At 55.9% G+C, this 16,353-nt stretch overlaps 1 protein-coding gene across 1 annotated transcript in view; it reads right to left on the reverse strand.

The window, feature by feature from the left end:
* The window catches only part of LOC140406355 (histone deacetylase 4-like), a gene marked incomplete at its 3' end in the record, with an annotated part of 43,850 nt that extends 36,634 nt beyond the window's left edge, over window positions 1-7,216 (reverse strand). The window contains exons 1-4 of the mRNA XM_072494453.1: window positions 7,114-7,216; window positions 5,172-5,227; window positions 4,767-4,854; window positions 1,866-1,985 (exon numbers count right to left, since the gene is read on the reverse strand). Coding sequence (XP_072350554.1) covers window positions 1,866-1,985; window positions 4,767-4,854; window positions 5,172-5,227; window positions 7,114-7,170 — 321 coding nt within the window. The remainder of the gene's footprint in view (window positions 1-1,865; window positions 1,986-4,766; window positions 4,855-5,171; window positions 5,228-7,113) is intronic.
* Between the last annotated feature and the right edge of the window lie 9,137 nt (window positions 7,217-16,353).

Genomic DNA, 16,353 nt, shown 5'->3' on the forward strand with positions numbered 1-16,353 from the left:
CAGGACAGGTACAGCACGGGGTTCGATACAGAGTAAAGCTCCCTCTACACTGTCCCCATCAAACACTCCCAGGACAGGTACAGCACGGGGTTAGATACAGAGTAAAGCTCCCTCTACACTGTCCCCATCAAACACTCCCAGGACAGGTACAGCACGGGGTTAGATACAGAGTAAAGCTCCCTCTACACTGTCCCCATCACACACTCCCAGGACAGACACAGCACGGGGTTAGATACAGAGTAAAGCTCCCTCTACACTGTCCCCATCACACACTCCCAGGACAGGTACAGCACGGGGTTCGATACAGAGTAAAGCTCCCTCTACACTGTCCCCATCAAACACTCCCAGGACAGGTACAGCACGGGGTTAGATACAGAGTAAAGCTCCCTCTACACTGTCCCCATCAAACACTCCCAGCACAGGTACACCACGGGGTTAGATACAGAGTAAAGCTCCCTCTACACTGTCCCCATCAAACACTCCCAGCACAGGTACAGCACGGGGTTAGATACAGAGTAAAGCTCCCTCTACACTGTCCCCTTCAAACACTCCCAGCACAGGTACACCACGGGGTTAGATACAGAGTAAAGCTCCCTCTACACTGTCCCCATCAAACACTCCCAGCACAGGTACACCACGGGGTTAGATACAGAGTAAAGCTCTCTCTACACTGTCCCCATCAAACACTCCCAGGACAGGTACAGCATGGGGTTAGATACAGAGTACAGCTCCCTCTACACAGTCCCCATCAAACACTCCCAGGACAGGTACAGCACGGAGTTAGACACAGAGTAAAGCTCCCTCTACACTGTCCCCATCAAACACTCCCAGGACAGGTACACCACGGGGTTAGATACAGAGTAAAGCTCCCTCTACACTGTCCCCATCAAACACTCCCAGGACAGGTACAGCACGCCGTTCGATACAGAGTAAAGCTCCCTCTACACTGTCCCCATCAAACACTCCCAGGACAGGTACAGCACGGGGTTAGATACAGAGGAAAGCTCCCTCTACACTGTCCCCATCAAACACTCCCAGGACAGGTACAGCATGGGGTTAGATACAGAGTAAAGCTCCCTCTACACTGTCCCCATCAAACACTCCCAGGACAGGTACAGCACAGGGTTAGATACAGAGTAAAGCTCCCACTACACTGTCCCCATCAAACACTCCCAGGACAGGTACAGCACGGGGTTAGATACAGAGTAAAGCTCCCTCTACACTGTCCCCATCAAACACTCCCAGGACAGGTACAGCACGGGGTTAGATACAGAGGAAAGCTCCCTCTACACTGTCCCCATCAAACACTCCGAGGACAGGTACAGCACGGGGTTAGATACAGAGTAAAGCTCCCTCTACACTGTCCCCATCAAACACTCCCAGGACAGGTACAGCACGGGGTTAGATACAGAGTAAAGCTCCCTCTACACTGTCCCCATCAAACACTCCCAGGACAGGTACAGCACGGGGTTAGATACAGAGTAAAGCTCCCTCTACACAGTCCCCATCAAACACTACCAGGACAGGTACAGCACGGGGTTAGATACAGAGTAAAGCTCCCTCTACACTGTCCCCATCAAACACTCCCAGGACAGGTACAGCACGGGGTTAGATACAGAGTAAAGCTCCCTCTACACTGTCCCCCATCAAACACTCCCAGGACAGGTACAGCACGGGGTTAGATACAGAGTAAAGCTCCCTCTACACTGTCCCCATCAAACACTCCCAGGACAGGTACAGTGCGGGGTTAGATACAGAGTAAAGCTCCCTCTACACTGTCCCCATCAAACACTCCCAGGACAGGTACCGCACTGGGTTAGATACAGAGTAAAGCTCCCTCTACACTGTCCCCTTCAAACACTCACCTCATCTGCACTGCCGCTTCCGGGAAAGAAGTTCCCGTCGTCGTGGCGATGGAGGGATAGGTAAAGGACGTTGGGATCCGAGTAGAAGACTTGCTGGGTCCCGTTGCCGTGATGAACGTCCTGCGGGAAGAGATTGTCCGTTTCGGTATTGAGGTGGTCGTCAAACCCCGAGCTCCCCCATCCCCGATCCGCGCCGTTCAACTATTTCCCCAACCCAAAGGGAATTAGGATTGAGTACGGCGGGAGTAAACGGGAAGGGGTTTGTGTCCATTGGGATTGTGTACAGTGGGAGTGAACGGGAAGGGGTTTGTGTCCATTGGGATTGTGTACAGTGGGAGTGAACGGGAAGGGGTTTGGGTCCATTGGGATTGTGTAGAGTGGGAGTGAACGGGAAGGGGTTTGGGTCCATGGGGATTGTGTAGAGTGGGAGTGAACGGGAAGGTGTTTGGGCCATTGGGATTGTGTAGAGTGGGAGTGAACGGGAAGGGGTTTGGGTCCATTGGGATTGTGTAGAGTGGGAGTGAACGGGAAGGGGTTTGGATCCATTGGGATTGTGTACAGTGGGAGTGAACGGGAAGGAGTTTGGGTCCATTGGGATTGTGTACAGTGGGAGTGAACGGGAAGGGGTTTGGGTCCATTGGGATTGTGTAGAGTGGGAGTGAAGGGAAGGGGTTTGGATCCATTGGGATTGTGCACAGTGGGAGTGAATGGGAAGGGGTTTGTGTCCATTGGGATTGTGCACAGTGGGAGTGAACGGGAAGGGATTTGGTTCCATTGGGATTGTGTACAGTGGGAGTGAACGGGAAGGGGTTTGGGTCCATTGGGATTGTGTAGAGTGGGAGTGAACGGGAAGGGGTTTGTGTCCATTGGGATTGTGTAGAGTGGGAGTGAACGGGAAGGGGGTTGGGTCCATTGGGATTGTGTACAGTGGGAGTGAACGGGAAGGGGTTTGGGTCCATTGGGATTGTGTAGAGTGGGAGTGAACGGAAAGGGGTTTGTGTCCATTGGGATTGTGTACAGTGGGAGTGAACGGGAAGGGGTTTGGGTCCATTGGGATTGTGTACAGTGGGAGTGAACGGGAAGGGGTTTGGGTCCATTGGGATTGTGTACAATGGGAGTGAACGGGAAGGGGTTTGGGTCCATTGGGATTGAGTAGAGTGGAAGTGAACGGGAAGGGGTTTGGGTCCATTGGGATTGTGTAGAGTGGGAGTGAACGGGAAGGGGTTTGGGTCCATTGGGATTGTGCACAGTGGGAGAGAACGGGAAGGGGTTTGGGTCCATTGGGATTGTGTAGAGTGGGAGTGAACGGGAAGGGGTTTGGGTCCATTGGGATTGTGCACAGTGGGAGAGAACGGGAAAGGGTTTGGGTCCATTGGGATTGTGCACAGTGGGAGTGAACGGGAAGGGGTTTAGGTCCATTGGGATTGTGCACAGTGGGAGTGAACGGGAAGGGGTTTGGGTCCATTGGGATTGTGCACAGTGGGAGTGAACGGGAAGGGGTTTAGGTCCATTGGGATTGTGCACAGTGGGAGTGAACGGGAAGGGGTTTGGGTCCATTGGGATTGTGTAGAGTGGGAGTGAACGGGAAGGGGTTTGGGTCCATTGGGATTGTGCACAGTGGGAGTGAACGGGGAAGGGGTTAGGGTCCATTGGGATTGTGTACAGTGGGAGTGAACGGGAAGGGGTTTAGATCCATTGGGATTGTGCACAGTGGGAGTGAACAGGAAGGGGTTTGGGTCCATTGGGATTGTGCACAGTGGGAGTGAATGGGAAGGGGTTTGGGTCCATTGGTATTGTGTAGAGTGGGAGTTTAACGGGAAGGGGTTTGGGTCCATTGGGATTGTGCACAGTGGGAGTGAACGGGAAGGGGTTTGTGTCCATTGGGATTGTGTAGAGTGGGAGTGAACGGGAAGGGGTTTGGGTCCATTGGGATTGTGCACAGTGGGAGTGAACGGGAAGGGGTGTGGGTACATTGGGATTGTGTAGAGTGGGAGTGAACGGGAAGGGGTTTGGGTCCATTGGGATTGTGCACAGTGGGAGTGAACGGGAAGGGGTTAGGGTCCATTGGGATTGTGCACAGTGGGAGTGAACGGGAAGGGGTTTAGGTCCATTGGGATTGTGCACAGTGGGAGTGAACGGGAAGGGGTTTGGGTCCATTGGGATTGTGCACAGTGGGAGTGAACGGGGAAGGGGTTAGGGTCCATTGGGATTGTGTACAGTGGGAGTGAACGGGAAGGGGTTTAGGTCCATTGGGATTGTGCACAGTGGGAGTGAACAGGAAGGGGTTTGGGTCCATTGGGATTGTGCACAGTGGGAGTGAACGGGAAGGGGTTTGGGTCCATTGGTATTGTGTAGAGTGGGAGTTTAACGGGAAGGGGTTTGGGTCCATTGGGATTGTGTACAGTGGAAGTGAACGGGAAGGGGTTTGTGTCCATTGGGATTGTGTAGAGTGGGAGTGAACGGGAAGGGGTTATGGGTCCATTGGGATTGTGTACAGTGGGCGTGAATGGGAAGCGGTTTGGGTCCATTGGGATTGTGCACAGTGGGAGTGAACGGGAAGGGGTTTGGGTCCATTGGGATTGTGTAGAGTGGGAGTGAACGGGAAGGGGTTTGGGTCCATTGGGATTGTGCACAGTGGGAGTGAACGGGAAGGGGCTTGGGTCCAATGGGATTGTGCACAGTGGGGGTGAACGGGAAGGGGTTTGGGTCCATTGGGATTGTGCACAGTGGGAGTGAACGGGAAGGGGTTTGGATCCATTGGGATTGTGTGGAGTGGGAGTGAACGGGAAGGGGATTGGGTCCATTGGGATTGTGTACAGTGGGAGTGAACGCGAAGGGGTTTGGGTCCATTGGGATTGTGTGGAGTGGGAGTGAATGGGAAGAATCTACCCAATGACTGACCCAGTCGACGATCAGGACCTTCTTGATGTTGGATTTCTCCAATAGTTGCTTCGCTGCGATAGCGACTGAGTTGAAGACACAGAAACCCCTGAAAAGATGGGGACAAATTGAAGAGTTAAGTATTCAGTGGAGATCCAATACTGCGCTCAATACATCGCGGAACGCCCATGGTACTGACGCCCACCAAACAGATGGCTCCAGATTTAACGTTCTGCCCTATCTCGTTCCGGACCGTCCCCTCGCCAAACCCCCACCCCCGGACCGCCCGACACGAACCGCAACCAGAGGCACGAGTTTTTCTCTCTCGTGAACCTCTCGTACAAATTAATTCTCTTAAACTACCCACCCCACCGGCCCTCGGACCTGACCCAGGATTCGGAGAACACCGGAGGAGAATTCACTCACATCGCAGTGGAGGGTTCCGCGTGGTGTCCCGGAGGGCGGACAATAGCAAATCCGTTCTGGAAGAGAAGCAAGTGGTTGGAGGGAATTCATTGGGGAGTCCATTCCAGAATCAGATCAGTGACTTACACCCTTTCCCGTTCACTCCAACTGTGCACAATCCCAATGGATCCAAACCCTTTCCCGTTCACTCCCACTGTGCACAATCCCAATGGATCCAAACCCCTTCCCGTTCTCTCCCACTGTGCACAATCCCAATGGATCCAAACCCCTTCCCGTTCACTCCCACTGTGCACAATCCCAATGGATCCAAACCCCTTCCTGTTCTCTCCCACTGTGCACAATCCCAATGGATCCAAACCCCTTCCCGTTCTCTCCCACTGTACACAATCCCAATGGACCCAAACCCCTTCCCGTTCACTCCCACTGTGCACAATCCCAATGGATCCAAACCCCTTCCCGTTCTCTCCCACTGTGCACAATCCCAATGGATCCAAACCCCTTCCCGTTCACTCCCACTGTGCACAATCCCAATGGATCCAAACCCTTTCCCGTTCACTCCCACTGTACACAATCCCAATGGACCCAAACCCCTTCCCGTTCACTCCCACTGTGCACAATCCCAATGGACCCAAACCCCTTCCCGTTCACTCCCACTGTGCACAATCCCAATGGACCCAAACCCCTTCCTGTTCACTCTCACTGTGCACAATCCCAATGGACCCAAACCCCTTCCCGTTCACTCCCACACTAGACAATCTCAATGGACACAAACCCCTTCCCGTTCACTCCCACTCTACACAATCCCAATGGACCCAAACCCCTTCCCATTCACTCCCACTCAACACAATCCCAATGGACCCAAACCCCTTCCTTCTCACTCCCACTGTGCGCAATCCCAATGGACCCAAACCCCTTCCCATTCACTCCCACTGTACACAATCCCAATGGACCCAAACCCCTTCCCGTTCACTCCCACTGTACACAATCCCAATGGACCCAAACCCCTTCCCGTTCACTCCCACTCTACACAATCCCAATGGACCCAAACCCCTTCCCGTTCACTCCCACTGTGCACAGTCCCAATGGACCCAAACCCCTTCCTTCTCACTCCCACTGTGCGCAATCCCAATGGACCCAAACCCCTTCCCATTCACTCCCACTGTACACAATCCCAATGGACCCAAACCCCTTCCCGTTCACTCCCACTGTACACAATCCCAATGGACCCAAACCCCTTCCCGTTCACTCCCACTCTACACAATCCCAATGGACCCAAACCCCTTCCCGTTCACTCCCACTGTGCACAATCCCAATGGACCCAAACCCCTTCCCGTTCACTCCCACTCTACACAATCCCAATGGACCCAAACCCCTTCCTTCTCACTCCCACTGTGCACAATCCCAATGGACCCAAACCCCTTCCCGTTCACTCCCACTGTACCCAATCCCAATGGACCCAAACCCCTTCCCGTTCACTCCCACTGTGCACAGTCCCAATGGACCCAAACCACTTCCCGTTCAGACCCACTGTGCACAATCCCAATGGACCCAAACCCCTTCCCGTTCACTCCCACTGTGCACAATCCCAATGGACCCAAACCCCTTCCCGTTCACTCCCACTGTGCACAATCCCAATGGACCCAAACCCCTTCCCGTTCACTCCCACTGTGCACAGTCCCAATGGACCCAAACCACTTCCCGTTCACTCCCACTGTGCACAATCCCAATGGACCCAAACCCCTTCCCGTTCACTCCCACTCTACACAATCCCAATGGACCCAAACCCCTTCCCGTTCACTCCCACTGTACACAATCCCAATGGACCCGAACCCCTTCCCGTTCACTCCCACTCTACACAATCCCAATGGACCCAAACCCCTTCCCGTCCACACCCACTCCAAGGGGGGAGAGGGACAGCGTGCCTCAATCCAGGATCCATTACCTTCAGCTGTCGCGAGGCTACCTTGAATGACAACTCCAGCACGCAACCCACTGCCATTCTCGACGCACTGGGCGAGTGCGTTTCGTTCCAGACGGTGTCACTGTCCACCTGGAAGTAGAGACGCGATACTGAATCAAACGGGCGTCTCGGCCCGGGAGCGCCAGACCGGGAGGGCAGCTCTGCCGGAGGCTGAGAACATCACAACAGGTCCCCGACGAGAGCAATCCCGTTTCTGCAGAGTTGGCCGAGTGGAAGGAGCCCGCTGGGAATCCTCGCCCCCTCCCCCCTCGACACTCTCTGTCATTACCATCAGCGGAATCTACCCCACTATCGACATCCCGGGGGTTACCATCGACCAGAAACTGAACCGGGACCCGGCCGTATAAATACCGCGGCTCCCAGGGCAGGTCGGAGGCTGGGAATCCTCGCCCCCTCCCCCCTCGACACTCTGTCATTACCATCAGCGGAATCTACCCCACTATCGACATCCCGGGGGGTTACCATCGACCAGAAACTGAACTGGGACCCGGCCGTATAAATACCGCGGCTCCCAGAGCAGGTCGGAGGCTGGGAATCCTCGCCCCCTCCCCCCTCGACACTCTGTCATTACCATCAGCGGAATCTACCCCACTATCCACATCCCGGGGGTTACCATCGACCAGAAACTGAACTGGGACCCGGCCGTATAAATACCGCGGTCCCAGAGAAGGTCGGAGGCTGGCAATCCTCGCCCCCTCCCCCCTCGACACTCTGTCATTACCATCAGCGGAATCTACCCCACTATCGACATCCCGGGGGGTTACCATCGACCAGAAACTGAACTGGGACCCGGCCGTATAAATACCGCGGTCCCAGAGAAGGTCGGAGGCTGGGAATCCTGCGGAAATTAACTGTCAGCATCAACGGGGCCGAGGTGGAGATGGTTCGCAGTTTAAAATTCCGAGGGGTGCACATCTCCAAAAATCTGTCCTGGTCCACCCACGTTCACGCTACCACCAAGAAAGCACAACAGCGCCTATACTTCCTCGGGAAACTAAGGAAATTCGGCAGGTCCACATCAACTCTGACCAACTTTTACAGATGCACCATAGAAAGCATCCTATCGGGCTGCATCACAGCCTGGTATGGCAACTGCTCGGCCCAGGACCGCAAGACACTTCAGAGAGTCGTGAACACCGCCCAGTCCATCACACAAACCTGCCTCCCATCCATTGACTCCATCTACACCTCCCGCTGCCTGGGGAAAGCGGGCAGCATAATCAAAGACCCCTCCCACCCGGCTTACTCACTCTTCCAACTTCTTCCATCCGGCAGGAGATACAGAAGTCTGAGAACACGCAGGAACAGACTCAAAAACAGCTTCTTCCCCGCTGTCACCAGACTCCTAAATGACCCTCTTATGGACTGACCTCATTAACACTACACCCTGTATGCTTCATCCGATGCCAGTGTTGTGTAGTTACATTGTGGACCTTGTGTTGCCCTATTATGTATTTTCTTTTATTCCCTTTTCTTCCCATGGACTTAATTATCTGTTGAGCTGCTCGCGGAAAAATACTTTTCACTGTACCTCGGTACACGTGACAGTAAACAAATCCACTCCTGACCCCCCCCCCCCCGGCCAAATCCCTGACCGCCGTGTACGGGGGAGACGAGTCAGGATTGCGACGGGACAGCCCTCCGCCCGACTGGCTGAGCGCGGCTACCGACCGCGCTCGAGAGGCTCGACGCCACCCAGGACGAGAACCCCCCCCGCCCCAGCCCCCGCTCGATCGGCATGCCCGACCCCCACCTCCGACACCCGCTCCCCCCCCCCCCCCCCCCCCCCCGACGCGCGCACCGCCTACGAGAGTCTCCAAACTCCTCGGACAGCGCCACCCCGGGACCGCCTTCAGCTCCCCCCGCCCCCCTTATCATGATATTCAGGTAAACATCACAGCACATACATGCTGATGGACAGATCCACGGACCAATCAACGCCCACACAACACCACAGGCAAGAGCACGCTCAGTACAAAACAGGGAACACGACGCTTCCTGAGGACTCCAGCAGGAGACAGCTCAGGGCACAGAGCTCAGAGCAAGCCACTCCGACATCCACCATGTGCTGAGTGCGACCACAAGATAGTATTAGGAATGGGTCCACAGGTTCGAGGGTTCTGATCGAACCTCAGTAACCAGTCTACCACTGTCAATAAATGTTAGCAATAAAACGGAGTTGTAGCATTCGCAACCGCGTTGGTTCGTCTGGGTAGCAGAGCACGCAACACATCACCCCCCCCCCCCCCCCCCCCACACACACACACACACACACACACGCCGCCCCGACTCGCAAACACGTCGACCGTTCCGTCACTGTCGCCGACGTCTAAATTGCAGAACGCCCTCTCTAACAGCGTCGTGGGAGTACCTCCCCCACACGGGGACCGCAGCAGGTTCCAGACGGGGTTCCCCGCCCACCTCGACCACGAGGGGCAATTAGGGAGGGGCGATAAACACTCGGACCAGCCCAGCGACCCCCCCCCCCCCAAAAACATCCCGGGAGAGAGCCTCCTTGAAGCTTCGTGTCGGTTCCGACTCGAGTGTCGTGTCCACTTCTGCTCCCTGCGCTCTCTCTCTGGGAAGGGGAGAGGCTGTTCTACAGTGGAGGGGGGGTGAGGAGGGGGGGGGGGGTGAGGAGGAGGAGGGAGGGGGGGGGTGGGAGACGTTGTGGTCGCAAGATTAGGACCGGTTTAGATGAGGTGGGACTGTGAACGAGCCCTTCCCATTGGCTGAGGGACCTGGTCTCGGGGAAGGGGAGGCTGATTTAAGGGTCGGGGGTGCTGGGGGCAGAGATCTCGGAGGGTTGTAGGGGGCTGGAGGAGGTTACAGAGATGGGGAGGGGTGTAGGGGCTGGAGGAGGATACAGAGATAGGGAGGGGTGTAGGGGGCTGGAGGAGGTTACAGAGATAGGGAGGGGTGTAGGGGGCTGGAGGAGGTTACAGAGAGAGGGAGGTGTGCAGAGGGCTGGATGAGGTTACAGAGATAGGGAGGGGTGTAGGGGGCTGGAGGAGATTACAGAGATAGGGAGGGTGTAGGGGGCTGGAGGAGGTTACAGAGATAGGGAGGGGTGTAGGGGGCTGGAGGAGGTTACAGAGATAGGGAGGGGTGTGGGGGCTGGAGGAGGTTACAGAGATGGGGAGGGTTGTCAGGGGCTGGAGGAGGTTACAGAGATAGGGAGGGTTGTCGGGGGCTGGAGGAGGTTACAGAGATAGGGACGGGTGTGGGGGCTGGAGGAGGTTACAGAGATAGGGACGGGTTGTCGGGGGCTGGAGGAGGTTACAGAGATAGGGAGGGTTGGAGGGGGGCTGGAGGAAGTTACAGAGATAGGGAGGGGTGTGGGGGCTGGAGGAGGTTACAGAGATAGGGAGGGTTGTAGGGGGGCTGGAGGAAGTTACAGAGATAGGGAGGGGTGTGGGGGCTGGAGGAGGTTACAGAGATGGGGAGGGGTGTGGGGGCTGGAGGAGGTTACAGAGATAGGGAGGGGTGTGGGGGCTGGAGAAGGTTGCAGAGATAGGGGGGTTGTCGGGGGCTGGAGGAGGTTACAGAGATAGGGAGGGGTGTAGGGGACTGGAGGAGGTTACAGAGATAGGGAGGGTTGTCGGGGGCTGGAGGTTACAGAGATAGGGAGGGGTGTAGGGGGCTGGAGGAGGTTACAGAGATAGGGAGGGTGTAGGGGGACTGGAGGAGGTTACAGAGATAGGGAGGGGTGTAGGGGCTGGAGGAGGTTACAGAGATGGGGAGGGATGTAGGGGGCTGAAGGAGGTTACAGAGATAGGGAGGGGTGTGGGGGGCTGGAGGAGGTTGCAGAGATAGGGGGGGTTGTCGGGGGCTGGAGGAGGTTACAGAGATAGGGAGTGGTGTGGGGGCTGGAGGAGGTTACAGAGATAGGGAGGGGTGTGGGGGCTGGCGGAGGTTACAGAGATAGGGAGGGGTGTGGGGGCTGGAGGAGGTTACAGAGATAGGGAGGGTGTAGGGGGCTGGAGGAGGTTACAGAGATAGGGAGGGGTGTAGCGGGCTGGAGGAGGTCACAGATAGGGAGGGGTGTAGGGGGCTGGAGGAGGTTACAGAGATAGGGAGGGGTGTAGGGGGCTGGAGTAGGGTACAGAGATAGGGAGGGGTTTAGGGGCTGGAGTAGGTTACAGAGCTAGGGAGGGTTGTCGGGGGCTGGAGGAGGTTACAGAGATAGGGAGGGGTGTGTGGGGGCTGGAGGAGGTTACAGAGATAGGGAGGGTTGTAGGGGATGGAGGAGGTTACAGAGATAGGGAGGGGTGTAGGGGGACTGGAGGAGGTTACAGAGATAGGGAAGGTTGTCGGGGGGCTGGAGGAGGTTACAGAGATAGGGAGGGTGTAGGGGGGCTGGAGGAGGTTACAGAGATAGGGAGGGGTGTGGGGGCTGGAGGAGGTTACAGAGATAGGGAGGGGTGTGGGGGGCTGGAGGAGGTTACAGAGATAGGGAGGGGTGTGGGGGCTGGAGGAGGTTACAGAGATAGGGAGGGTGTAGGGGGCTGGAGGAGGTTACAGAGATAGGGAGGGGTGTAGCGGGCTGGAGGAGGTCACAGAGATAGGGAGGGGGTGTAGGGGGCTGGCGGAGGTTACAGAGATAGGGAGGGGCGTAGGGGTCTGGAGGAGGTTACAGAGATAGGGAGGGGTGTAGGGGCTGGAGGAGGTTACAGAGATAGGGAGGGGGTGTAGGGGGCTGGAGGAGGTTACAGAGATAGGGAGGGGTGTAGGGGCTGGAGGAGATTACAGAGATAGGGAAGGTTGTAGGGGACTGGAGGAGGTTGCAGAGATGGGGAGGGTTGTAGGGGGGCTGGAGGAGGTTACAGAGATAGGGAGGGGTGTAGGGGGCAGGAGGAGGTTACAGAGATAGGGAGGGGGTGTGGGGGCTGGAGGAGGTTACAGAGATAGTGAGGGAGTAGGGGGCTGGAGGATGTTACAGAGATAGGGAGGGGGTGTCGGGGGGCTGGAGGATGTTACAGTGATAGGGAGGGGTGTAGGGGGCAGGAGGAGGTTACAGAGATAGGGAGGGGTGTAGGGGCTGGAGGAGGTTACAGAGATAGGGAGGGGTGTAGGGGGCAGGAGGAGGTTACAGAGATAGGGAGGGGTGTAGGGGCTGGAGCAGGTTACAGAGATAGGGTGGGGTGTAGGGGGCAGGAGGAGGTTACAGAGATAGGGAGGGGTGTAGGGGCTGGAGGAGGTTACAGAGATAGGGAGGGGTGTAGGGGGCTGGAGGAGGTTACAGAGATAGGGAGGGGTGTAGGGGACTGGAGGAGGTTACAGAGATAGGGAGGGGGTGTAGGGGGCTGGAGGAGGTTACAGAGATAGGGGAGGGGTGTAGGGGACTGGAGGAGGTTACAGAGATAGGGAGGGGTGTGGGAGCTGGAGGAGGTTACAGAGATAGGGAGGGTTGTCGGGGGCTGGAGGAGGTTACAGAGATAGGGAGGGGTGTGGGGGCTGGAGGAGGTTACAGAGATAGGGAGGGGTGTGGGGGCTGGAGGAGGTTACAGAGATAGGGAGGGGTGTGGGGGGCTGGAGGGAGGTTACAGAGATAGGAGGGGTGTAGGGGGCTGGAGGAGGTTACAGAGATAGGGAGGGGTGTAGCGGGCTGGAGGAGGTCACTGAGATAGGGAGGGGTGTAGGGGGCTGGAGGAGGTTACAGAGATAGGGAGGGGGCGTAGGGGTCTGGAGGAGGTTACAGAGATAGGGAGGGGTGTAGGGGCTGGAGGAGGTTACAGAGATAGGGAGGGGTGTAGGGGGCTGGAGGAGGTTACAGAGATAGGGAGGGGTGTAGGGGCTGGAGGAGATTACAGAGATAGGGAAGGTTGTAGGGGGACTGGAGAGGTTGCAGAGATGGGGAGGGTTGTAGGGGGGCTGGAGGAGGTTACAGAGACAGGGAGGGGTGTAGGGGGCAGGAGGAGGTTACAGAGATAGGGGAGGGGTGTGGGGGCTGGAGGAGGTTACAGAGATAGTGAGGGAGTAGGGGGCTGGAGGATGTTACAGAGATAGGGAGGGGTGTCGGGGGCTGGAGGATGTTACAGTGATAGGGAGGGGTGTAGGGGGCAGGAGGAGGTTACAGAGATAGGGAGGGGTGTAGGGGCTGGAGGAGGTTACAGAGATAGGGAGGGGTGTAGGGGGCAGGAGGAGGTTACAGAGATAGGGAGGGGTGTAGGGGCTGGAGCAGGTTACAGAGATAGGGAGGGGTGTAGGGGGCAGGAGGAGGTTACAGAGATAGGGAGGGGTGTAGGGGCTGGAGGAGGTTACAGAGATAGGGAGGGGTGTAGGGGGCTGGAGGACGTGACAGAGATAGGGAGGGGTGTAGGGGACTGGAGGAGGTTACAGAGATAGGGAGGGGTGTAGGGGGCTGGAGGAGGTTACAGAGATAGGGAGGGGTGTGGGGGCTGGAGGAGGTTACAGAGATAGGGAGGGGTGTAGCGGGCTGGAGGAGGTCACAGAGAGAGGGAGGGGTGTAGGGGGGCTGGAGGAGGTTACAGAGATAGGGAGGGGTGTGGGGGCTGGAGGAGGTTACAGAGATAGGGAGGGGGTGTGGGGGCTGGAGGTGGTTACAGTGATAGGGAGGGGTGTAGGGGGCTGGAGGAGGTTACAGAGATAGGGAGGGGTGTGGGGGCTGGAGGAGGTTACAGAGATAGGGAGGGGTGTAGGGGGGCTGGAGGAGGTTACAGAGATAGGATGTGGGAGCAATGGGAATTTTGAATCATGTCGTTTTGCCGGATCGGGGGTCAGGGTGGATCTGTGAGCACAGGGGGCGGTGGGTGAATTGGAGTCGGCCCTGGGTAGGATTGGAAGCTAACAGACCTTAAAAGGAGGGCGGGATGTCTGGGTAGTGTTCGAGGGGAATGACATTGATGTGTTTAGCCCCCTCGGGGAGAGAGCAATTGGACGATATGGCGATGGGGAGGAAGAGCCGTATGGAGATGTATGCAGCAAAGCCTCGTTGAAATTCGGCAGAATGATACTCACCCCCAGGCCCCCCACAGGGCAGCATCCGGAACGTTCTCTGGGAAAGGGTTCCTGGATAAAGGAAGAGGCGAGAGACAGATGGTGAGATCCAAGACTCCTCAGCAGGAACAATTCGCACCTTGTCACGTGAGTGTTCCTTTCGGAAAGGTTTTTGTCTTATCAAATGGCTTCAGTGATTCAGAGATACAGAGAGGATAGGATCAGGAGGAGGCCATTCGGCCCATCGGGTCTGCACCGGCTCTTGGAAAGAGCACCCTACCCAAGGTCAACACCTCCACCCTATCCCCATAACTCCAGTCACCCCACCCAACACTAAGGGCAATTTTGGACACTAAGGGCAATTTATCGCAGCGAATCCACCTAACCTGCACATCTTTGGACTGTGGGAGGAAACCGGAGCACCCGGAGGAAACCCACGCACACACGGGGAGGATGTGCAGACTCCGCACAGACAGTGACCCAAGCCGGAATCGAACCTGGGACCCCTGGAGCTGTGAAGCAATTGTGCTAACCACAATGCTACCGTGCTGCCCTTAAGAACAAATAAATCTACACTATATCATTCTACCGTAATCCATGTACCTATCCAATAGCTGCTTGAAGGTCCCTAATGTTTCCGACTCAACTACTTCCACAGGCAGTGCATTCCATGCCCCCACTACTCTCTGGGTAAAGAACCTACCTCTGATATCCCTCCTATATCTTCCACCTTTCACCTTAAATTTATGTCCCCTTGTAATGGTTTGTTCCCCCCGGGGAAATAGTCTCTGAGCGTCCACTCTATCTATCCCCCTCATCATCTTATACACCTCTATTAAGTCGCCTCTCATCCTCCTCCGTCTCCAAAGGCTCCCTCAACCTTTCCTCATAAGACCCACCCTCCAATCCAGGCAGCATCCTGGTAAATCTCCTCTGCTCCCTTTCCAATGCTTCCACATCCTTCCTATAGTGAGGTGACCAGAACTGCACACAATACTCCAAATGTGGTCTCACCAGGGTCCGGTACAGTTGCAACATAACCCCGCGGCTCTTAAACTCAAGCCCCCCGTTAATAAACGCTGACACACTATAGGCCCTTCTTCACGGCTCTATCCACTCGAGTGGCAACCTTCAGAGATCTGTGGACATGAACCCCCGAGATCTCTCTGTTCCTCCACATTCCTCAGAACCCTGCCGTTGACCCTGTAATCCGCATTCACATTTGTCCGACCAAAATGAATCACCTCGCACTTATCAGGGTTAAACTCCATCTGCCACTTCTCGGCCCAGCTCTGCGTCCGATCAATGTCTCTTTGCAGCCTACAACGGCCCTCCCCCCTCATCCACTGCTCCACCAATCTTGGTGTCATCAGCAAATTTACTGACCCCACCCTTCAGCCCCCTCCTCCAAGTCATTGATAAAAAATCACAAATAGCGGAGGACCCAGCACTGGTCCCCGCGGTACACCCCCTGGTAACTGGTCTCCAGGATGAAAATTGTGGGGAGAAATGTCTCCTCATCACATAGAACACAGAACGTAGAACATTACAGCGCAGTACAGGCCCTTCGGCCCTCGATGTTGCGCCGACCTGTGAAACCACTCTGAAGCCCATCTACACTATTCCCTTATCGTCCATATGTCTTTCCAATGACCATTCGAATGCCCTTAGTGTTGGCGACTCCACTACTGTTGCAGGCAGGGCATTCCACGCCCTTACTACTCTCGGAGTAAAGAACCTACCTCTGACATCTGTCCTATATCTATCTCCCCTCAATTTAAAGCTACGTCCCCTCGTGCTAGACATCACCATCCGAGGAAAAAGGCTCTCACTGTCCACACCCCATCCAATCCTCTGATCATCTTGTCTGCCTCAATTAAGTCACCTCTTAACCTCCTTCTCTCTAACGAAAACAGCCTCCAGCCTTTCCTCACAAGATCTTCCCTCCATACCGGGGCAACATCCTGGTGAATCTCCTCCTGCACCCTTTCCAATGCTTTCCACATCCTTCCTATAATGCGGCGACCAGAATTGCACGCAATACTCCAAATGCGGCCGCACCAGAGTTTTGTACAGCTGCAACATGACCTCATGGCTCCGAAACGCAATCCCTCCACCAATAAAAGCTAACACACCGTACGCCTCCTTAACAACCCTCTCAACATGGGTGGCAACTTTCAGGGATCTATGTACATGGACCCCCGAGATCTCTCTGCTCATCCACACTGCCAAGAATCTTCC

This window comes from Scyliorhinus torazame, unplaced genomic scaffold (assembly GCF_047496885.1).
Source record: "Scyliorhinus torazame isolate Kashiwa2021f unplaced genomic scaffold, sScyTor2.1 scaffold_492, whole genome shotgun sequence".
Taxonomy (NCBI): Eukaryota; Metazoa; Chordata; class Chondrichthyes; order Carcharhiniformes; family Scyliorhinidae; genus Scyliorhinus; species Scyliorhinus torazame.